Source organism: Anolis carolinensis, chromosome 2 (genome assembly GCF_035594765.1).
Source record: "Anolis carolinensis isolate JA03-04 chromosome 2, rAnoCar3.1.pri, whole genome shotgun sequence".
Classification (NCBI taxonomy): domain Eukaryota; kingdom Metazoa; phylum Chordata; class Lepidosauria; order Squamata; family Dactyloidae; genus Anolis; species Anolis carolinensis.
Window position 1 is genome coordinate 75,098,238 of NC_085842.1, and position 25,294 is coordinate 75,123,531.

At 38.7% G+C, this 25,294-nt stretch overlaps 1 protein-coding gene across 5 annotated transcripts in view; it reads right to left on the reverse strand.

Annotated features, from left to right (window-relative positions):
* atg7 (autophagy related 7) overlaps positions 1-25,294 on the reverse strand; it is a 198,384-nt gene that overhangs the window by 108,875 nt on the left and 64,215 nt on the right. The window contains exon 17 of one of the 5 annotated variants that reach the window (XM_062969992.1): positions 5,901-6,034. The exons of the other annotated variants lie outside the window; for them this stretch is intronic. Coding sequence (XP_062826062.1) covers positions 5,930-6,034 — 105 coding nt within the window. The 3' untranslated portion in view covers positions 5,901-5,929. The remainder of the gene's footprint in view (positions 1-5,900; positions 6,035-25,294) is intronic. 5 annotated transcript variants of the gene reach the window in all.

Consider the following 25,294-nt stretch of genomic DNA (forward strand, 5'->3'; position numbering starts at 1 on the left):
AGGGCAGCTTACATGCGGACCAACCCCAGTAATGCAACAATAAAAGATAAACGAGAATTTTTAAAAGAGAAGCTAGAACTGTTTTCAAAGCACGATGGAGAAAGAAATCACCATTCCATCCATTCAAATTCTAAATATTCCAATGAATATGGAGAAAATAACTAGACTAGAAATATCACAAAATCATTGAAGAAACAATCCAAAATGACTCAAAGAGGTTTTTCAGTTCTACTTTGGGAGAAAGCTGGAATTGTTTATTTAATATTCCAAACAAACAAACAAACAAATGAATAATAACTGAATAATACTCTAATACACCAGAGGGCAATTATGAGTAGTGACATAACTGGACTCAAGCCGAAAGGGTATTCATCAGTTGACATCATGAGATGTAAAAGAAAAGTCTGCAGTTGCACAAAGGTATTATAGGAACATGGAATGTAAGAAGCATGAATCAAGGGAAGATAGACATATCAAAACAAGTAGTTGAATGTATAAACATTGCAATACTTTCGGTGATGAGCTAAAGTGGACAGGAAAGAGGCACCGCATGTCAGATAATCCAAAAGAAATTTAAATGGAAAGTGGGGATGCTCTAAGATCAGAAGGAAACACACTGCATGACCGAGTAGCCAGGAACAGAAGTCTTTTGTAGAGGCTAGGCCAATCTCAGTCTAGCATGTCCTCTAACCAAGCAATACTTCATAACATGAATAATATAACACAACTCACTTACGGATTCATAATTCATTATTGTGAGAATGCAGGAAAACATAAGCGAAATTATACCTGTATTTATTATTTTTTACAAAACCATACCCAGTCACTATATAAGTTTATGTTTAAAAGTGATGCAATGCTTTTAAATAGCATTTAAAATAATTTAAATAGCAGCAGGCCAAAAACTATCTACAGCCATAGCTAATGCTAAGAAAGACCGCTGGATAGAGCTGCTTGAGAACCTTGATATGTCCAAGAGTAGCCAAAAAGCCTGGCAATTGCTGAGACGCATGGATAGTGACCCTCTGGTCAGCTATGGACACGCAAGCATGACACCAGACCAGACAGCTCACCAGCTAATTCAGAATGGGAAAACCAACCGCAGTAGAGTAAAGATGGAAATCAACAGGGTGCCAGAACTTGAAACCCGCCAGTTGTCAGCTCCTCTAAACCTGACAGAACTCAGAGAAGCTATCAGGCGATGTAAAACTGGTAAAGCACCTAGACTAGATGACTTAATGATGGAGCAAATCAAACATTTGTGGCTCAAAGCTGAAAACTGGCTTTTGAAATTCTACAATCAATGCTTGGCACACAAATAAGATTCCCAGGGTATGGAGGAAAACTAAGATCATTGCCATTTTAAAACCTGGTAAAGATGCCTCCAATGCCAGGAACTACCGACCAATCTCCCTCTTATGTCATCTATATAAAGTCTATGAGAGGATGCTATTAAATCGATTAGGACCTGTCATCGAACCTAAGTTTATTGCACAACAAGCAGGTTTCAAACCAGGGAAAAACTGTACAGGTCAAATTCTTCATCTGACTGAGCATATCGAGGAGGGCTATGAGAAAAGCTGCATTAAGGGAACAGTTTTTGTGGACCTTATGGCAGCCTATGACACTGTGCAACATAGAAAAATGCTGCATAAAGTCTACCATATCACCTGGGACTTTGACTTTACAAAAACTGTCCAGACCCTCCTGGAAAACCACAGCTTCTATGTGGAGTTTCAGGGCAGAAAAAGTAGATGGAGGAGACAAAAGAATGGTTTACCCCAAGGAAGCATTCTTGCACCAACCTTGTTTAACATCTTCACAAACAATCAGCCACTACCTCCACTCACAAAAAGCTTTATATATGTTGATGACCTTGGCCTAACAACACAAGCGAAAGATTTTGAAACAGTTGAAAGCCAACTCATTAATGCCTTGAAAGATCTCTCCAGCTACTACAAAGATAACTACCTGAAGCCTAACCCTGCCAAGACACAAGTGCGTGCTTTCCACCTACGTAGCCGTGAAGCCAACAGGAAACTGAAAGTTACCTGGGAAGGCCAAGAGCTCGAACACTGTTTCCATCCTGAATATCTTGGTGTCACCTTAGATCAAACACTAACATATAGGAAACACTGCATGAACACCAAGCACAAAGTAGCTGCACGCAATAACATCATGCGGAAACCTACTGGCAGTGCATGGGGTGCAGACCCACAATTAATAAGAACATCAGTTCTGGCCTTGTCTTTCTCAACTGCTGAATACGCATGTCCTGTCTGGCACAAGTCTGTCCATGAGAAGCAGGTGGACATAGCACTGAACGAAACATGTAGAATAATCACAGGATGCCTTAAACCTACACCTGTTGATAAACTCTATAAGCTAGCTGGCATTGCCCCCCCGATGTGTGATGGGAAGTTGCTGCTAACTATGAGAGAAATAAGGTCGAACTTTGCGAAAGCCACCCACTGCATGACTATCAGCCCCCTCCCAGTAGTCTCAGATCAAGGAGGAGCTTCATGAGAACCACCACTCCTCTTGATGTTCCCCCAGCAACAGAAAGGGTGTCCCTCTGGGCAGTTAAACCAGGCAATCCCAACTGGATGGCCCCCCATGAGAGTCTGCCTCCAGGGGCTAACCAAAAATGGGCAACTTGGAAGTCCCGAAATAGACTGAGAAGCGGAGTGGGCAGATCAAAAGATAACCTGGCAAGGTGGCACTACCTGGAGGAATCCTCCACCTAGTGTGACTGTGGAGCAGAACAAACAACTTCTCGTATGTATGCTTGCCCACAATGCCCTGCCACATGCACAGAGGAGGAGTTGTTTAAAGCTACGGACAATGCAATTATTGTTGCCCACTTTTGGTCTAAAACTATTTAGCTGTTTGTGATTCCTTTATTTTATTGCTTTTAAACTTATTTATTATGCAATGCTTTTGACACGAAATAAAAAAGAATGTAAGTTTATTACTTTAATAATAAAAGATAAAACTTATGAAACTGACTGCAGCCCAGGTGCAAACAGGAAAGGGGGGAGGGAAAAGGAAGAGGTCTACATTAAAATATTTTTGATTGTTACTGACCACAAGCTAGCAAAGGCATCATTTTGGACTGTAGTCTCCAAGCCTTGGGGATACAGTACTGTCTCCATCCTTTCCTGTAATTTCTATTTTAAATAAAAATAATCAGTACATTGAAAATATTTCCTTGGATGATGCAGCTATAAAAGCTTCCTGTTATAATCCATCTATATGAAAGGATGGCTATCTTGATATGGGTAGAATGATGTGGAGTGATATGAAAAGTGTTTGGTTTATTCTCCAGTGGCTGTAAAAGTGCTCATAAATGTCAATACTGAAATGTAATGCAGATTATTTCTGCGGTGTGATTGATGGCAAGCAGAAATATCTGCCTACTGTATGGCATGTTCAGAAAGGTATCTTGCCAAGCAAATGATGCTTCTCCATTCCATCTCATTTTATTTCAGTTTCCACTTTTGGACTGCAAGACTCTTTATAAGTTTCAAATATCACTCGTTTGTGTCATTTTGGCTTGTAACACTCTCAAGAGAGCCATATGCTGGCTCCATTTCCTGGCATAGCTATTCTGTTCATTATTCCTATGGAAAAAGAGTTTCATACCATCCATACTAGGTGGATTAAAAATATGCGGCACATGTCTAGCTTGAGGCGTTTCGCCTTTACAAGCTTCACAAAAGCTGTTTGTTCCAGATCAGGACACTACAACAGTGGACTTTCCTTTTAACTGTTGATATTTTTTTGCTAATTGCTTTCATTATTTTCATGTAGGTAGATCTTCTCTTTGCCTTTTCCCCTCACTCTCTATATTTCCCCCTCTGCCAAAGGATGGTCATGGCCAAGGTATCTGGTTATAGTTTGTCATCCAAAACACTGGAGGATTATTATTGGTTAATTTTGGGAGCTTCGGAAAGAAATGCATTAGGTCAAAATGCTAACATTTTCTTTCCCAGTGGGTTTTTTTTTTTTGCTATTCGTTATTAGAGGACAATTCTTCCATGTTACATGCTTTTGCTCTACACTTCTTAAAAATATTTTTTAAAAGTAGGCTTACTTTATCCCTGTTTTCAGTTTGTATGAGAAGTTTACCAAGTCAGTTTCCCAGACACTATACAATCATTTGAATAATCAATAAAAAGCTAAAATGGAAAATAAGCTGATACAGAGGGGACATGCTAAACATTAGGAATAGAAAGTATTGTAACCACACTTATAAAGTGTGTGTGTGTGTGTGGGGGGGGGGGGGGGTAAGAAATCACAATTAACACAAGTCAATAGTTCATAAGCTGTTCAGACACTACATCTGGCAGCAATATACTCCAGCATTCTAAGCATGTTCAGCAGAAAACACTGAGAAACATATCTTATATAGCCACTTGCTAACTGGTAACTCCGCAGAGAATGTTACAAAACTTGGTAAGCTGGTCTTTGCCTTTCTAAGCAGGGAATAAAAGTTTGCCATCAAACCTCTGCATTAAATCAGAAATTCAGGAAAAAGCGGCATCTCAAGGTTCTCATAATTTTATCCAAAATGAGTCAGAAATGTTTGGGATTTTTGAATACCTGAATTTTTGAATTCATTTACATATATAATGGGATATCTTGAAGATGGGATCCAAATCTAAACACAAAAATTCATGTATGTTTCATATACACCTTAAACACATAGCCTGTCATCTTTTGGATATACCATGAGAAGACATGGTTTACTAGGTAAGGTAGAAAGCAGTAAGAAAAGAAGAAGACCAGATTCCACAAGGATAGACACAATAAAAAAATCATGGCCTTCAGTCTGCATAACCTGAGCAGAGGCTGATGACAGGGTGACTTAGAGGTCTCTCATTCATAAGACAGTCAACTTTATGGCAGTCTATAACAACAATTTGTCCTTGTAACTACTTGAGAAGTAAGACCTTTTGCAATATAGAAACAAGCTTAGCAGTAGTCTAAGCTTCTGAAGGTTTGTGAACTTTTGCCTTCACAGAAGAATAACTAAAACACCATCTCCTATATTTAGCCCATTTAGAATTACTGATTACACTACAACAGCTCATTCAACTACGAATAAATCAATTTGTGCATTTTTGGCAGTGTGACATCTGCAACAAATAGGAAAGAACATGCTAAAAGAGCAAACAGTAAACATTACGCAAAAGGAACTGAAGGATGCTGATGGAGAAATTATTTTATTTTTCAGGAAAGAGCTACAGTATTACTAAGATTAAACTATTATTCACACAGTTATGAGAAGAAGAAAAACAACTGTACCAAAAGAGTTGATTGCTGTGGCATTCCATTATGAATGCAAAAATAGTTTCCTTGTTTATTTAAATGAATAGACCTCAAAGTTTTGCCTAGACACACATAAATGCCAATGTCAGCATTTTCTCCATTTCACAGAAATTATTTTGCAAGACCAATTTGTTGGGGTTGACCTTTGGGCTTAAGATTACGTTTGGAAAGGATGAAGACATGACATTGATTTTTTTTTAAATCCATGGTTCTTTTCTTTTTTGCATTGCTTACCCAGCCAAATGCAACAAAGAGCTACAAAACAACCACAATAATGTCAACAGAATGCAAACTTAAGAAGAATACTATTTAAAGTACTCTCCTAGGAATGTAAGGAAAGATCTTTTAAGTCTGACCAAAGGCCTGTCTAGTTCAGGCTTTAGTTTCTCAGTAACCAGTGAGTATCAGTAACAAGCAGCAAATGAGAACAAAAGCTGGTGTTCCCCAGTAATTCACATTCAGTAGTATATTGCCTCTAAACCTGGCTGCAGCATTCAGCCATTATGACTGGCAAATACATTCACCTTTGTCTTGCTTGACATTGTATAATTTCCTTTTAAAACTACCTTAAGCAGGGGCTGGAGTCCGTGGTGGCTCAGTGGATTAAACCACTGAGATGCTGAATTTGCTGGCCGAAAGGTCTGCATTTGAATTCGGGGAGTGGGGTGAGGTCTCGCTGTTGGTCCCAGCTTTTGCCAACCTAGCAGTTCGAAAACATGCAAATGTGAGTAGATCAATAGATACTGCTCCAGTGGGAAGGTAACGGTGCTCCATGCAGTCATGACAGCCACATTATTGCACCTCAGGTTAGCTTCACCTTGCTAAATACACCAGGCTGTACACAGGTTGTAGTATTTTGTAGTTTATTAAGAAATAGGAGATAAATAGAACAACCTAGTTCTTAAAAACAGAAGTAAAGTTCCAAAAGACTGTTGCAAAACCAAGGCTATAAAGAATAATCCAAGAGAACATTAGGCATGAAACAAGGTTCCATTAATACAAGACAAAGTCCCATTGACTTGAATACACAGAGCTGCAAGGTAATCCAGGAAAGCAAGAGAACGCTTCTTGACTCCAAAAAAGACATTGCTTTTGACAAAGATTTGTCTCTTAGCACACCCTCTAATAATCCCTGCATAGCATGAACGCATTCCTTTGGCCTCTGGCCTCTCTCTTGTTTGCTATCCTGACACTCCGGCGGACCCGGAATTCCAAACGGCCAGCTCGATCTAGAAATGTTGTTTGGTCAAGGCCAGACAGCTCGTTAGAAGCAGCCTGTGTCTGCTTGTTATCTAGCTGGAAGCTATCCTCCCTTTGCACCTGGCAAGCTTCAGTATTATCTCCACCATTCCCTGCCATGGAAATGCCTCCCTGCTCCTCATCTCTTACAACAGGGACACTCTGAACCTGAATCCCATAATTCCGGTCTGAGTCATCTTGAACCTGAATCCCATCATCTTGAACACCTGAAACCTGAATCCCACAATCCCCATCAGAGTCACTCTGAGACTCCAGCTGAGCCACAACACACATGACCTTGGAGATGTCTACGGACAATGTCGTCTCTTTGGCTTAGAAATGGAGATGAGCACCAACCCAACTAGACTTAATGTCAGGGAAAGACATTTACCTTTACCTTTAAGCAGTGGCCTGTTTCTAGACAACAACTTACAATGAGATATTGGATCTGACTAAAGGCCTCTATTTCTGCTTTGGGTTTAAAACAAGAGAGAGAAAAGGGAGGAGGGGGTTTAAATCAATAATAATAATAATAATAATAATAATAATAATAATAAGAAGAAGAAGAAGAAGAAGAAGAAGATAGATATGCTGGATTTCATATCACAAATAACAACAACAACAACAACAATAATAAGAATATTTTTTATTTGCACTGTGTTCAATCAGTTGTCTAAGAAAAGCCCTTCACAAGAACAAGAATGTAACTAAGTTTATTACATGTTCTGAGTACCAGAAACAAAGGAAAATGGTGCAAAGCCTAACGGCTACCATTTCTAGTGAATAAAGACTTCAGTCCAAGAAGTGTTTACTTCATGAAGTCCATAATGAAATTTTGCAGCTGTGTGAACTTACAGTTGTGAGGCTAGTGTGTCATTGAAGATGACATATGGGATACAAGATTGGAAGGCCGCCACTGAAGAGTCAGAAATTTTGGCTTTGCTGTGAGTTGTTACAGATAAGGGCTATTCACAAACCCTTTTGATGGCCAACCCCTGAAATGAGGAAAAATTTATAATCTCAATAAGGTGCTGATTTGTACAGTAACAAGGATGAATTTGGGGTAAGGATGTCCACAACCTTCTGAAAGGAAGTTTTAAGAGCTGCATCTGGTGGAACATAAGTATAATGAAGTATTTAATCCTAAACTAAATTCAGGCAGAAATATTTTAAAATGACAAAGTTTTAATCAGATAGGGAAAGTACCAATAGAAATACAAGGGCAAAATTCACAAGGGGTTATAAAAGTTGAGGAATTTCTAAAAGGGAACACTTTTCGCTGCACCTTACATCCGTTCTTCTTTCTTTACTCCTTCCTTCCCTCTTTTGTTTCCATTGAAATTTGAAGACTTCCCTTAAAATAAGAGAAAGAAACTAACCTTGAATGGGTTTGGGATTGAAGCTAGCTTTTGAAACTTCTCTTCAAAATAGAGAAACATTTTACTTGGGAGGCAGGAACTTTAGCATTTTATTTTCTAACCTTACATCCTTGTGTAAATTCCTCTTTTCTAATCTTTGTGGCAGAATTTCATCAGGAGAACAGTACAGTTTAAGAGAGGTAGATATATAATTTGCATTTTACCAAATTTAAATTACCTTTTGGTTTTCAACATGTATATGATAGCCCTGTAGAAATTAATGGGATATTTGGAATTCAGTCAGACTAGGTAATTTCTGAAAAAAGTTGCTCTGTCAATTGCTTCTGCTCATTTCAAAAATTGTTCAATTTCTTGTGGTTTTTACTTATATATTAGATATTTAATTAAGTTTGTTCTGGGACATGCTGCGTTTAATCTTTAGCAATTTAATATCCTTTGAATGTAATGCTTAAACACTATAGAATAGCTGGAAGGTTAAATTATTTTACATTTGCTCAGTTGTAATTATTGAGCATGTAGATGTGTGTAAGTCAGTGCCTTGTATTATTTTCATACTTGCTATTCATAATATAATGGGTTACATTTTTATGCTATATTTGTATTATTCCTTCTTCATATTTTATATAATCCACAAGTTTTTTACCAACTTGTCTGCCATTTCAATAAAAAATGTAATTTGCTTTACTATAGACTGTACTGCTGGTTCAAAGATCATTTTCCTTGCCCATTGGAGCTATATTCCAAAAGTGGCATAGAAAAAGAATCCAGAATTTTCAGCTGTAAGCATTTAGGTATTGGCAAATGGTACATTTCTGGGCCATGTAAAATTATTCTTCCTTTTGTCTGCCATGAAACCTTTCATCACACAGAAAACCCCTATTTCTTGAGATATAACAGGCCTACACAATATGAAGACCAGTACCAGATGTGGCCCTCGCAAGAATTTGGTGCAGCCTACAGAGAATTGCGACCCTAAGGATTAGAGAGGGAGGTCACATGCAGCGCTACAGCAGAGTAGCAATTGGAACCTGCCATTCCATCCTTCAGGTGTTTTACCTCTACGTGTTTCCTTTCTGTATACATCAAAGTTACCAAACTAATCTGTGACAAAGTGGAACCCCAATAAATCCAGTAGGCATGCTGGAAGTGTTGGTCTCTGTTAGAAATGTGGCCTGGGGAGGTTGTTGGACTTAGGTTGAAGTAATGGTGAGTAGGGATGAAATTGTGAGGTGTACTGCATCTTTATTCAGAAAGGCTGGAATCTTAATCTCCAGGTTATGTTGAAATTTAACATTAGATTAGCCGATTTAGAGGGAGAAGGAGGTAGTAAAGAAGGGTCTAAGTTCTTGCCTCTGCCACTCTTCCTTTCTCTTTCCTTTTGTCATTTCCTTCTCATCCGACAGCAAAACCAGCAATTCTGCACCATTCCCTAGTGAAGGAGAAACTTGGCTATGCTGCTCTTTCTTTTTCTTTGCCTCGGAGTTGCTTCTGTATTGTTCTCCACCACCAAAGGGAAAAACCACCAACTCCTTTCCATTCACTTCCCTCACTTGTGAGGGAGAAACGTAGTTTCGCTATGAAATGGCTGTGAGGTCTTCATAGTGAAGCTAAGTTTCAACCTCACAAATGAGGGAAATGAATAGCACAGAGTGGGAAGTCTTTTCCTCAGTAGGAAAAGGAGATAACAGAGGCAACTCAGAGGCGAAGAGAAAGGAAGCGTGGTGGAGGCAAGAGCTGAGACAATTCTTGTTTCCCTTAGAAAAGGACTGCAACATGCCACCACACTGAGGGAAAAGCACCTCTCACTAACCCTGAGTAATGAACTAAAATCTACCTGTGACCCAAAGAGATTTAGTTTATTTAATTTTGGCCCTTTACTACTGCCAAGTTTTGCAGGCCTGGGATATAAGGAGGGAGGAAAACTTCCCTATTTCTTTTGTCAGGCTATGAACAATTTGATAAACATCCATCATGGCTCCTCTTGACTTTCCTAAACTGAAAATAGCTAAAACTTTTACCTCTTTTCTCATAGGGGAGTTGTTTCAACAGCACAATCTCCCTCCCCTATTCATTTCTGCTGTCCCTTTCCTTCTCATTTTCCAGATTCCCAACAGCCCCCTGAGACACTATTGTAAAACCCTGACTTTATGAGTTCTGGCAAAGAAACACCAGAGAAGTCTTGCAAGCACACTCATCATATCTAAAATCTGGCAACAGCAGGGGGATCAGGATCATCACAGAATACATAGGTATTTATGAAATTAAGGTTCAAGATGTTTCTAAATTATTTGGGAAAACATCCATGGAGAAATAACAAAACAGGAAACAAAAATATGAACAATCTTTAGAATGTAAAATATTTGTCTAAGACCAAAATTAAAACAATCAGGCTATTTACACAAATCAGATTAAGACCACATTACAAAAAGAACCCACAAATCACCAAAATAGATTTTGACTATGAAAACACATTCTAAGCAACACATTACTTGTTTTCTTAAAGGAGGTATGAGGTCTATCTAGAGAAATACAGAAACAGACACACTAGATAAATTCTCCCGGAATGGTATTGATCAGATCTATACCTTAACTTAGCTGGAAAATTGTGTGCCCCCTAAAGCTGTCCTAAAACTCTTTATGACCCCCAGTATCTACCACTGTGTCGAAAAATATATGACCCCTAGTGATCAGCCATTTCATTTACCCATATCTGGCAAAATATACCCCCTATGCACTTTCTAGGCTCTCCAATGCAATTCTATGGCTTTTTTTTACTTGAATTCCTTCATTTCAATGGGTTATTATCCCTAATGTTATGAATATATGTGCAAAGTTTGGTGATGTATCCCTGTGGATATGAGGGTCATACTGTGGATGTAATGCTAGCATAAACTGCAGCAAGATTAATTAGCAAGGCAATTAATTCAGGTTTTAGATATGCAGAGATATGCCAACTCAGCTAAAGACTGAGTATTTTAGTTTACATGCAAAAGGATTGCACCCATATCAAGCCCATTAAAACAAGACAGCTAATGTGTGCCTCTGGGCCCACCATGTTGCCCTGGCAGGCTCTTCTCCTGCAGCCAGGGCAACATGGTGGGCCTGGAGCAAGGGCCCAGCCGGCGCTGGTAGGGAAAGGTTCACTAACTCCCCGGGGCTTGCAAGGGGGAGAAAGGCCGCATAACAATTAAAATAATGTTTGAATGTATACCCCAGTTTCCCCACTAAACAACGAGTCAGCAATAAGCGAACCGCAAAGTAGCGAGGAACACGGTGCTGTTTTGTCTGCATTACAGCCGCCTGGTGCCTCATCCTCCACTTCCTCCTTGAAAGTTGAACCTGTGTTTGTTCTCTAAAGGGATTTTGAGATAAAAGGCGATTATTGAGAGTTGAATCAACGCTGTGAGGTAGACAAAGCTGAGTGGCAGTAACTGCAAAGTTTACCTAGTAGGTTTCCTATTATTATTATTGTTGTTATTATTATTTCAAAGGCTGGATGGGCATCTGTTGGGGGTGCTTTGACTGTGCTTTTCCTGCCTGGCAGAAGAGGGTTGGACTGGATGGCCCCTGTTCGGCAATGGAACTCTCTGCCCCGGACTGTGGTGGAGGCTCCTTCTTTGGAGGCTTTTAAGCAGAGGCTGGATGGCCATCTGTCGGGGGTGCTTTGAATGCGATTTCCTGCTTCTTGGCAAGGGGTTGGACTGGATGGCCCATGAGGTCTCTTCCAACTCTACTATTCTATGATTCTATGATTCTTCCAGTGAAATAGTACTGTGAAGTTTATTTTGGTTAAAATTCCCTAAAAATCAGTGGATGTGAAAATCTTCCTGAAACTTGGGGGAAATGATGCCCTTGTTATGTTATATAATTGAAAATAGAAATTCAAGGAGATAGCTCTTGTAGTTTTTTTTAAATGTTGTCCATAAAACCTTTTAAAATTCCCCAAAATCAGTAGATGTGTGAAACAGTCTGAAACTTGGGGGGGGGGGGTAGCAGTGGTAAATGTGTTCTACACTTGTAGCAAGTTTCATTCTGATAGCTCTTAAAATGAAGGAAGGAGCCCCAAAAGCTTCCCCACTTGCGCAATTACATAACAAAAAGTAACAAAGATTTCACTGCATCTTTATAGTTACAGTATGTACTTCTTACGATATTTTAGAAATACTTTAGAAATTATTCACACGCCCCCCCCCCCAACTTAGTAATTCACATTTAAACTTTTCTTTCATTGATAGCAGAGGTCTAACACTGGTGGAAATCATTCTCTGTAGTATCAAAAATATGCTAGATGTCCCCTGAAAGGTCACTTTCTACTATGCCCAAAAAATATTTTTCAAACTCTAGCCCTAGTTGTCCTAACACAAGATGGTTGAGTTTCTATAATGTATGTTCTTGTTACTGCAGTACAACAGTATATAATGTAGGTGGTGTAATGTTTTATCTGTACTGTTTTGAAAATCATTCTTCACTGCATGTTTAAATTTTAAAATGATGTTTGATTGCACGTTAACGTTGATTGTTTGTATCTTGACCTGTACTGTATTTTAATTTGTAAGTCTTGAATGGGGAAAAGATATACTATACTTAAATAAAGTTAATAGCAATAACAAAAACATTGTGTGGATGATAAGACAATAAATATAGTTCTTGTGGCAATAGGTGCTCTGGCAACAATTCCAAATGGACTAGCAGAATAAATTAATGAAATTGCCATAGATGATAACAGCACAACTACATTACCTAATGACATTTCATTAATTGCAATGTGCTATGTGATCTAATGAAGCCACAACTAATTCCTAGATTCCCAGGGTGCATCTATACTGTAGAATAAATGCAGTTTGATAGCATTTTAATGGCCATGGAATCATGGAAGTTGTGGTTTGGTGAAACAGCAGCACTTTTTTTGATAGAGAAGGCTAAAGACCTTGTAAAAATTACAAGTCATATGATTCCACAGCATTGAGCCAAGACAACATGACTTCTGCACTGTAGATGCATCATTGGCATCCAAATCATTAATGGTAAAAAAAAAAAACAACCCAAAAAACCAATCAGTTATACCAGGCAGATCATGAAACTGAGATAAAATGGACATGTGTACATATGCACATACAGATTATAAAACTCAGTTTACTCTACAGAGACTTCTAAGGAAATATGAGTCACTTTTTCGTGAACCATTTTAACACTATGTTCCATGGTCTGAGAATGAAAACTTTTCCATTGTTAATTACATACAATTAAATTACATGTTCCTAACAACATGAAGATGTAAATTTAACATGATGCCACAGAAAGATGTATCAAAGGAATTGTTCTTACATTAAAAGGTGGGAGGGGGAGGAATCTCCCACTTCAAAGCTTTTCTAAGAAAGTCCTCAGAAACAAATAGCTTCCTAATTAGAAATGTAGAGATTTATATAGAAGGGGAAGTCAAACAAGTCAAATTTTCAATTTGCGGTTTTAACTTTTGCAATCTCTGTCTCTGTACACTTGCCAACAATCTAAATTACAATCTAATTTGTGTATCTGAAAGGTTTTTAAAACTCTCAGATGATAAAAGAATAACCTTTTAAATTAAAACTCTGTATAGCAAAAATGTGTTACTCATTTACTAAAATGGGATTATCTGTTTAACTGTCCACTTCTTTCAATGTCACACCCTTTCCTAAAAGGAACAAAATTCTGAATTCACAGAATGGAGTTTTCCACCTACCTCATTCCCCTATAGCTTTCCAAAATAGGTTCTTACTGGTTGGAAGACACTTGGGAGATAACGTTGAGGTTTGCAACTGAAAGGAGGAGTTGACAGGTATTGCCTTCCTTTTAAGCAACTGGAATTTAGGAGACAAGTAATATTCAGGTGGGATGGGAGGGGAAAAGACCATCCTTGGAAGTGATCTATTGTATTACCTTCCGCTTACCACCCCTGTGATGTGCAACACATCCATGACTTGTAGATGTTTCCTAGTGCTGAAGGAATAGGGGCAACAACGCCAACCTCGACCAGAATTAATGCTGTTTGACACCACTTTAAATGCCATGTTGCTGTGTTTCCTTGTATGTTAGAGCTATATGTTATGTTTCCTTATATGTTAGGATAAACAGCTGTGGAATGTGGTAGGCTTCAGGGATCAAGAATGTCTGGAACAGATTTGGGGGTACCTGAAACACTGAACTAACTTACAAAGTTTCAAGGAAGCATGAGATATTTCTTTTCCTATATTACATTTTTTACAGAAACCTGTGAAAGTGCAGGAAACATTTTGCACATAAAAACAAACTGAAACTGAATCCAGTCAAGACGAAGGTGCTTGCCATTAAGGGTTCTAACCTAGGGTTGGAGGTGTATCAATCAGACTCCCCCTGAAAGGGGTAAATAAAAAATAAAATAAATTATTATTTATTATTATCTGCATACAAGCCAATTAAACACAAGGTTCTTTCTTGCCATTCTGTGTTAGATTTAGTTTGTGCGATGTGTAAAGGAACAAATTAATTACCGTAGGTAAGTTTTACTTCAACCAAAAGGCTACCTCCTATGGAAGATTTCTAGTTTAAAATCCAAAACAGTCTCAACTTTACCTCTGATGTACTAGTCTCAATCGAGCTAATCCTTCTATCTCAGCTATGGTTCTTCAATTTGAAATATTGTAGTAAAAATCTGAATTAGCACAAGCAGAACCATTTCAACATATCTCCCCACCAAAACAAGTCATATTTTCCCAAAAAAAATACAGCCTGAACTAGAAGGAACTATGGACTTGAACTGCTCCAAGTTATGTTTTGTTTCAGGAAATACATAATTTTCTATGGTCACTTCTCCTCTATTGTTTTAATGTTATTAACACTATGGCAGGATTCAGACAGAATGTTAACCCCATATGAGCGCCAAAAGCGCCTGAAATGTATATCTGAATGTACAATTACGCAGGTTTTAAACGTATATTTTAATTTTTATTGTAAATTTTTAATCTTGGGAGACTTTTAATCTGATGTAAACTGTGGTTTTGATTTATATTGTAAGCCGCCCTGAGTCCCCTGATGGGTGAGAAGGGCAGGGTAGAAATGATGTAATAAATAAATATGAGAACAACCTGGACCTTAGATTGTAATGCTTTTCCAATGGTATGTTTACAAACTTGTGTATCTGCTTCCTGTTTTGAACAATCTTCCAAACTGGACCAGACACTCATTACTTTGAAGTAGCCATTCCGCACTTGGTGTCCCCAACAACATTGCCCATATTTCTCTAGATCGCATGGCTATCCCCATGCTGATGGGAGTTGCATTCGAACACATCTAGAAGGCACAAGGTTGGCAAAGGCTTTTTAAAACTATTGTATAAATAATTTAAATAATTTTTATTTTATGTTTAGTGAAATGATATATGATCAATCTGTGCTTTCTGATCATGACTTGTTTCATTAACTTATATCTTATTTATAACAGTTGTGAGCTCAATCATAATTTCAGTCAGTATAAACCAAAGAGAAGACAATTCTAGGTGCTTCCTCACTGCAGCAAGAGGATGGAAGGTAAAAAAGTACTGCCTTCAAACTAGGATGGACAGACCAGAACTGCCACAGCCTCTGAAATTTCAAGATCCGGTGCTGACTGCTTGTAACATCACAGGATTGGGCCCTGGTGAAGTCACGGAACACAATACATTAAGCACCAACCGCCATTGCAAATGAAACAAAAAGCAACAAATGTCCAGTCTAACAAAAAAAACACATGCAGATGCAAATACTCATTTTTTAAAGGGACACCCTAAATCTAGACACCTGGGAACTCTAACCAGGAGTTCTTTAGAGTCAGAAGTAAAACTGAGTTCACTTGAGAGCTAAGCAATTGAGATTAGTAATTCAAATTACATATCCTAAGCATAAAACTGTTTCCTAATAAACCAGAGTATAATGTAAACCATATTGCAATAGACGAAATTGCTCTGTAAGTAATCTTTAGTCCCAAATCAATCAACATCCCAAAGGCTGAAAGAAGGGTTGGCTATTTTTTGTTTGTTCATTTTAATGTGTAGCAAATGTTTAAGTTAACATCTCTACCTGGTAACAAAGCTTTGACTACATGATTAAGTGTCTAAATACTTAGACTGGTGAACTGGATCTATTTGTTAGATAGCTCAGCTGTGCAAAATGACACATGGTGAAGAACTGCCAAGTATTATTTTACTAAGAACTCCTTCCAAATTAAGATTCTTAAAATACATCTGTGCTTCTTTTCAGGAAAGCATATGCTTATTCTTTTAGTAGATGTGACCAGAGTGAATAGATAGCTTTTACAAATAGACATCCTTTGTTCTCTTAAGTGGACTTATATGCATAATTAAATTCTTATGTTAACATTAGATAACAATGTTTAATAAATGGCAAGATGTGAATTTATTGGATCTTTATTTTAGTTATAGGAGTTATCGGAGACATACTTTGGGGGGCTAAAATGCTCATTGTTCTCAAAAATTTAATTTTTCAAGCTCTACACCAGAATTGTTAGGTAAAAGGTGACAATTAACAGTACAACTGGAAGTCAAAAATGATATTATTAATTATTTTATATTACCTTTTTTCCTTTCTTTCTTTCTTTCTGTTTTTTGGAGGATGGAATTAAGCAAGAAAGTAATCTACCTTTTCTGTCAACAGTGTAGTTTTGATATAGATATGTAGCGGCTTGTGATTTCCACCGATTTGCAGTAGAGGGCAGCTGAGCTTGTGATAAGGATCAGAAAATACATCTGGCAGCAAAGATGCAGAAGGAAGGAGGGAGAAACAGTTATTTGCACAGCAGTGTCTTGTCCTGCAGGGTGTGCATGGGATGGGCTTCTTTGGAAGATGATAGGGTGGGGAGGAAAGTCATACAGCAATAGGATAAAATGGAAGAAAAGGTAAATGGAAAAGTAACACATACACATGGATATGTGTATATCTGAAAAACCTAACTAATAATACTTATTGTGATGAATGAATATCTATATCTGGGTTGGCGATACATCTTAATAGGTGGTTGGTACAAGTTTCTCCCTGCATCTCAGGCTGAGCCAAGCATGTGGTGATGATAAGCACAGTCAGATACAAGTTATTTAACCACTTCATAACATTTACTAAATTCCATTGAGTACTAGACTTAAAATCTGGGAAGCCACTGTGCCCACCACATTAGTTTGGCCTCAAGTGTAGGATACAGCATTCTTTGCGTATTTTAAGCATCGAGGCCAGCATTTTTTTCAAACATTTCAGGAGGTGGTGTGGAATTGGATTTTGGGGGAATGATCCAGATGAATGGCCAGTTCTCTAATGTGATGGCATTTGTTGCTCCCAGGTTTAAAATTAAAGGTTTCCTCAATTAGTGGGAGGGGAAATTGGGGGAGGAGCCAAAAGTACCCTTGTTAAGGAAAGCATTACCTTTTTTGCTCACCGTGTTTTTACTTTGCCAAAACAATTTCTCTTCAAAAAATAGCCTTTCTGGATCCCTTCCTTTCCTTCCTTTCCCTCCCTTCTGTGATATGTCTGTGCCTTGTGTTGCATGGGAAAGATGGGAGAGAGGGATGCTGCTGCTGCTGATGCCATGTCTCCATGCTGTACAGTCCTGGGAGTTATAATTCCCAAGGTCCATACCCTACCATCATCATCGTTGTTGTTGTTGTTGTTGTTGTTGTTGTTATGCCATGTCTCCATGCTGTGCAGTCCTGGGAGAGAAGGTCCTTACCCTTCTCCTGGTGCATTTACAGTATGGGCCCTTGCACCCCACTTTAAAAGCCATGGTTCCATATCATGGAGTCCTCCTGGGAGTTATAGTTTCCCAAAGTCCATACCCTTCTCTTGGTGCATTTACACTATGGAATGAATGCAGCTAGACCTTACTTTAAATACCATAATAACTTTATTTTTGTACCCTGCGTCCATCTCCCTGAAGGAACTTAGAGTGGCTTACATATGGCCCAAGATGCTTAGAACAACACACAAAATAAACACATAGTACAATACAAAATAAAACCAACAGCATATAAAACAACAATTTAAACTCAGAACAGCGCCCAATAACCTATGGTAACAACTGTCGTAAAAGATGGCCAACTGTAAACAAAAACAAGGGAATGGGATAGTGCAAGTCGTAGCTAAGGAGCAAGGACATGGGATGAAAGTGCAATTGCGGACCACTGGGGTTAGGCATTCTGAAAGGCTTGTCTAAACATTCAGTATCCTCCAGAACGAGGACAGTGTGGGGGCCTGCCTAATCTCCCTGGAGAGGGCATTCCAAAGTCGGGGGTCACCACTGAGAAGGCCCTCTCTCTTATCTCCACCAACCGTACTTGTGGCGGTGGCAGGACTGCAAGGAGGGGTCTCCCTGGCAGATCTTAATGCTCGCGCAGGTACACAGAGGGGAATGCGGCCAAGAAGATAGACAAGGTCCAAACCGTTTAGGGCTCCATACTATGCAGTCCTTGGAGTTATAGTTTGTCAGGGTCCACAGCCTTCTCTGTGGGACAGCAGAGGGAGAGGGGGAGTGAGCTTCGCAACTTTCCCACCCTCCCTTTCTGCTTCCTTGCTTTCGGAGTTAAAAATACGTAACAGCTGACGTTACAAAGAGAGGAGGTTCCCCCACCCCCAAGAACAGGAGGGAGGGATATTGGGTGGTCCCTAGCGATTAAAGTGTGATGGCAAATGTACTGAAGAATGCAGAGTGCCACAGATACATTTAACAGTGTGATGCAGGTAGGGAAATCATCCATTTCATTCCAACACTGAGTCAGACTGAGCTCTACACTTCCCAGCCTCAGTGTGATGAAGTGGTGTGTTTAACATCAGCAAAGCTCAAAACATAGCATCAGCTAAAGCTGTAGAAACTTTTGAAAAAAATAAGCTAAGAAAGTTAGTATTACTAACCAAGAAAGTTGGCATAATGGGGCCATTAGCACACGTCACCCCAATCCTTCTCATAGAATGATTTTCTGTTTTCCAATCAAATTGATTGCATATTTATCTTTCAAAATTGAGATTGTAAAGAATGTATCTAAAAGTATATACGGTATACACTATACAAGAAAGCAGTCTGATACAACATAAACTGCTCAGGCTCTGCTCTATGGCATCCTGGGAGTTGCACTTTGATGAATTGCTAAGAATTCTCTGCCAGCAAGCTCTAGCTGAGTGGAGAGGACATGGCACCTTCAACAATGAATAAGTTGTTCAACAAAACTACATATCTCAAGATTTCCCAGAATGAATGGTTAAAGTGGGATAAGACTGTTGCTATTGCACAGTGTGGATACCCTTGGATGGTTTTAAAAACATGTTTAAGTAGTTTAAAGGACCAAGGAATGTTTAAGAAATGCTAATGGTGAAATTATAACAAGTGAATTCATCGTTGGGGTTGGGGGAGAGAAACAGAACCAAGGTAAGCAAGTACTTGGATTTGTTATTCACATCAGAAATCTCAATACTATGAAACAGAGCGTATTTTTACACTCAGAGCTTGAGCTGAGCATGTAAACAAATGTCATGTTTCTTCTGTAAGGAAATACAAGTACCCTTGAAGCAACCTTTTCAGCACAAAGGTAATTTAATATTCTCACCACATGAAAAGTGATCGGTATGGGAATAGCACAGCTGTTAAAACCCAAGTCAGATTTTATTAAATCATCAAACCTGTTTATTTTAAACAGGACTCTTAAAATGACCACAATGAGGAAATTGTTTCCTAATACTCCTCTCTCCATCCCTTTCCCCCAAGATGCTTTACACTAATGCTCCATCAGTGTTTTATTTTTGCACTTTGAGAAGAGGAACGAATATGAAAACTGAACATGCCTATTGTTTCAGTAGCGAAGTTTGAGCATGCAGCATATGGACCAGAGTAACATGATACCAGCATGGTGTAGTGGTTTGAGTGTTTGACTAGGACTATGGAGCACTAGGAGTTAAATGTCTACTCAGCCATGGAAACCCCTGGAGACCCTGGGCAAGTCTCACTCTATGAGCCTTTGAGAAAGGCAATAGCAAAGCTCCTTTGAATAAATGTTATCATGAAAACCTTCTGATACCATCACCATACATAGCAAGCAAGTTGAAGGCACATAACTGCATTAATTAATGGTAAAGATCCTATGAGATAGATCATAACCAGTGTTTACATTATCCAGTTGAGTTGGAAGAAGAGGACTATCAGATTTCTTATGATTTAACAGTGATTAAAGCAGAGGTGTCAAACATGTGGCCCTATAGACATTCGGGCCTCCAACTCCCAGAAGCCCTAGCCAGCTTGTCCAATGACCAGGAATTCTGGGAGTTGAAAGCAAAAACATCTGGAGGCCACAAGTTTGACACCAGTACCTTAAAGAATCATGCTAGATCACAACCAAGGCTCTATCATCCTTTTTTCCTTATTGGTCAACCTGATGCCTATAGGAAGCCCAGAAACAGAACATAAATTAAAGAAAATGTAGAAAAGCCCTGAAAACATGGCTATGTGTCCAGGCTTTCGAAGATTAAATGATAAAGACGACCCGGACTGATTTACGGCTACAGCACGAGGATTTTGGAGGAATTGATTTTAATCATATGTTTTATATCTTTATATTGTTTTAATTGTTTTATTGGATTTTTATTGCTGTTTTAATTATGTGTAGACATCGAATTGTTGCCAATTTTGTATGCCGCCCTGAGTCCCTTCGGGTGAGAAGGGCGGGATACAAATGTTGGAAATAAATAAATACATAAATAAATATTTACCCCGGGAATTAATATACAGGAGCATGTTGCTTCTGAAATTGGGGGGAACAGTCTTAAATTGTTTTTGTAATCCCCTTTTAAATCTATCAGTGTGATATCCTACCTCTTGAGGCAGAATAGCTAGATTTTGTATGATAAATGAATTCCATGTCACTGCTGTCTGAGATAATATACAGTAAATGTGTACACTATACAGTAACATCCAATTTGTATGCCAACTCAGTAAACAACTCACTTTGACTTTGAACAATTCAAAAGACACACAATTCAGCTCTGGTTTGCTACTGAATCTCAATTAGGAAATTCAGATTATGGTTATTCTCACTGACTATTGGAGAAATACAATGGAAGTAACTTTTTTGCTGTTTCTTTGAATTCCATGATTTTTAGTTTTAGATATAACAAGATCTCATCAGGGAAGTTATCCCACCTAAGTAGAGACAGTAAGTACAGAGATGCTTGTGTTTCTGATCTTTCCATTTTGTTTTTTTCTTGGAAATCAGTGACCAACAGCATTATTTTTATTTCTTTGTGTAATCTGAAGAAACTTTAAAAATAAAAAATGCAAGAAACTGAGAAATGAAAATACGTTTTACATTATCTGCATATTACAAATGATTTGATTTTATGTTTGTATGCTTTGGCTATATTGTACTTGTTTGAATGAAAGGTACAGTGGATATAAAAAGATTTATGAGATGCACTGGATATTACATGTCTGCTGTTGGCCCTTTGCACAACTAAAACTTGTGCACCAGCTGCGACCATACCTCGAGAAGTCTGATCTGACCATGGTGGTCCATGCCTTAGTTACCTCTAGACTGGACTATTGCAATGCGCTCTACGTGGGGCTGCCTTTGAAGACGGCCTGGAAATTACAACTAGTACAGCGTTCGGCGGCCAGGCTTCTAACCGGAGCGAATTACAGGGCGCATTCAACGCCTCTGTTTAAGGAGCTTCACTGGCTGCCATTTACTTTCCGGGCCCAATTCAAGGTGGAGGTTATCACCTACAAAGCCCTAAACGGTTTGGGACCCACCTACCTTAGAGACCGCATCTCCCTCTATGAACCCACACGTTCTCTTCGCTCGTCGGGGGAGGCCCTTCTCTCGCTCCCACCACCCTCACAGTCGCGGTTGGTGGGGACGAGGGAGAGGGCCTTCTCCGTCGTGGCCCCCTGGCTTTGGAACTCTCTACCTAGAGAGATCAGGCAGGCTCCTACCCTCCTCTCCTTCCGGAAGAGCTTAAAAACCTGGCTGTTCCAAAAGGCCTTCGATGTTTAATTGTTGCTGGATTGATCTGTCCATTCCATAATAGTCCCATTGTTGTTGTCTTGCCATTTTATATTGCACTTTATTGTCCAACTGTGAAATTTCCTTTTCCCATTTCGTAACACTCTGCATTTCGCCTGGATCTACGAATTAGTCTCCTGTTTTTAACACTGTATCCTGCTTGTTGATTTTAATGATTGTTTTTATTGATGTTGGTGTTTTTTACTGGGATAATTGTTTTATTGCTTTGTTACTGTTATTTGTTTGTTTTATCGGGCCAGGCCCCATGTAAGCCGCCCCGAGTCCCTTCGGGGAGATGGGGCGGGGTATAAAAAATAAAGTTATTATTATTGAACTGTTAAAAAATAAAATTAAAAATATTTTAATCATCATCATCATCATCATCATCATCATCTCAATATAACATCACCAAGTGTGGCAATGGTTCCTCCACCCCCAACACACCTCAAAAGAAACATATTAACTCTGAAGGATTAAGAAAATTAAGGATGCAAAATAGAGATAAACTTCTCTGTGATACTTTAAAAACTAAAATGAAACTAATTTCCAGATATGAACAACTCTGTTATAAACTTTAGTAAGTGCTTGAATGTTTTTCAGAAGGCTCTAGTGGTCCTAACAGAATACACCTGCTCCATTAATAAGACTGAATGGCATTCCATGAAAGCTCTATGTCAGGGGTCCCCAAACTAAGGCCCGGGGGCCGGATGCGGCCCTCCAAGGTCATTTACCTGGCCCCCACCCTCAGTTTTATAATATAATATTTTTATATCAGTTTTAATAATATTATATATATCTATATATATAAAAGAGTGATGGCATCATGGCAATTCACAAAACAACAAAAGTACAGGCCCCCCAACCTCAAAATTTGACAACACAACCCATCATCCACGCCTCAAGGTTGATACAACAAAAAGAAAAGAAAAATAAAGTCCTAATTAGAGGGAGAGCAATATTTTTTTTTATCCAATTGCTGCCAGTTTAGAGGGCTAATCTCTGCCCACTTGGTTGCCTAGCAACCAAGGGACAGCCAGGTTTCAGTTAGGGGACAGGCAGATTTAGGCCTTACTTAGGCTTCTTCCACAGATTATCTAATTTGCACTGGATTATATGGCAGTGTAGACTCAAGGCCCTTCTACACAGCTATATAACCCATTTATAATCTTATATTATCTGCTTTGCACTGGATTATCTTGACTCCACACTGCCATATAATCCACTTCACTGTGCATTTTATACAGCTGTGAAGAAGGGGCTTCATATAATCCAGTTCTAAGCAGATAATTTAAGATTATCAATATACAGTAGAGTCTCACTTATCCAACATAAACAGGCCGGCAGGATAAGTGAATATGTTGGATAATAAGAAGGTATTCAGGAAAAGCCAATTAAACTTCAAATTAGGTAATCGTTATACAAATTAAGCACCAAAACATCATATTATACAACAAATTTGACAGAAAAAGTAGTTCCATGTGCAGTAATGCTATGTAGTATTTACAGTAGAGTCTCACTTATCCAACACTCACTTATCCAACGTTCTGGATTATCCAACGCATTTTTGTAGTCAATGCTTTCAATATATCGTGATATTTTGGTGCTAAATTCATAAATACAGTAATTACTATATAGCATTACTGTGTACTGAACTACTTTTTCTGCCAAATTTGTTGTCTAACATGATGTTTTGGTGCTTAATTTGTAAAATCATAACTTAATTTGATGTTTAATAGGGTTATCCTTAATTCCTCATTATCCAACATATTCGCTTATCCAACGTTCTGCCGGCCCGTTTATGTTGGATAAGTGAGACTCTACTGTACTGTATTTACAAATTTACCACTAAAATATCACAATGAATTTAAAACACTGACTACAAAAACATTGATTATGAAAAGGCAGACTGCGTTGGATAATCCAGAACACTGCATAAGCGAATGTTGGATAAGTGAGATTCTTCTTTAATATGAAATAATTACTGGGATAGAATAATGCAGAACAATATAATCTCTAAAACCAGGACAGTAAATAAACAGGGGAATTCCACACAGGAAACAATCAGGGCCAGCTAACACCTCCCAACAAAATATTCCCATCATCAAAGTCTGGCAAATCCTGTTTTCTCAGGGCCACAGATAGTAGAAGCACATAAAATATCGCAAACAACACCACTCTGAAAACAAGGAAATTCCAGACAGGAAACAATCAGGGCCAGCTAACACCTCCCAACAAAGTATTCCCATCATCAAAGTCTGGAAAATCCTCTGTTTTCTCAGAGTCACAGACAGTAGAAGCACATAAAATATCGCAAACAACACCACTCTGATAACAAGGGAATTCCAGACAGGAAACAATCAGGGCCAGCTAACACCTCCCAACAAAAAATTCACTCAGGGAGGAAACAGCCATGCTTTAAAGCTGCAAGGCCATTACATCCTAATCATTTTTCCTTATTGCAGCATTCATACTTGCCTCCAACAAACAAAAAAAAACCAATCAGAAATATTGTATATTCACAACCTTTAGGAAATAATATCCCCTGATGGCGCAGCGTGTTAAAGCGCTGAGCTGCTGAACTTCTGGACCGAAAGGCCACAGGTTTGAATTGGGGGAGCGGAGAGAGCCCCCACTGTTAGCCCCAGCTTCTGCCAACCCAGAAGTTCGAAAACATGCAAATGTGAGTGCATCAGTAGGTACTGCTCCGGCGGGAAGGTAACGCCGCTCCATGCAGTCATCCCACATGACCTTGGAGGAGTCTACGGACAACGCCGGCTCTTCGGCTTAGAAATGGAGATGAGCACCAACCCCCAGAATTAGACATGACTGGACTTAATGTCAGGGGAAAACCTTTACCCTTGACCTTAACTACCACCAATTCCTCAATACTTTATTTCCCATACCACCATACTTCGCCACAGCAACGCGTGGCCGGGCACAGCTAGTATATATATATATATATATATATATATATATATATATATAATATTGATAATAATCTTATGTTATACAATATAATACTAATAGTAATACCATATAATAATATTAATTATATGTTATATATTGGATATTATATAATAGTATAGTGGTATAGTTCAATATAGTAATATATAATGCTAATATTGTGTTATGCTAATAATATAATATATTGTATACAGCTGCTCTGAGTCCCCTTCGAGGTGAGAAGGGTGGGATATAAATGTAGTAAATAAATGCAGTAAATAAATAATTAATTTTAGACTTAGGCTCGGCCAAAGTCTGACATGATTTGAAGGCACACAACAACAACAACAACAATCCT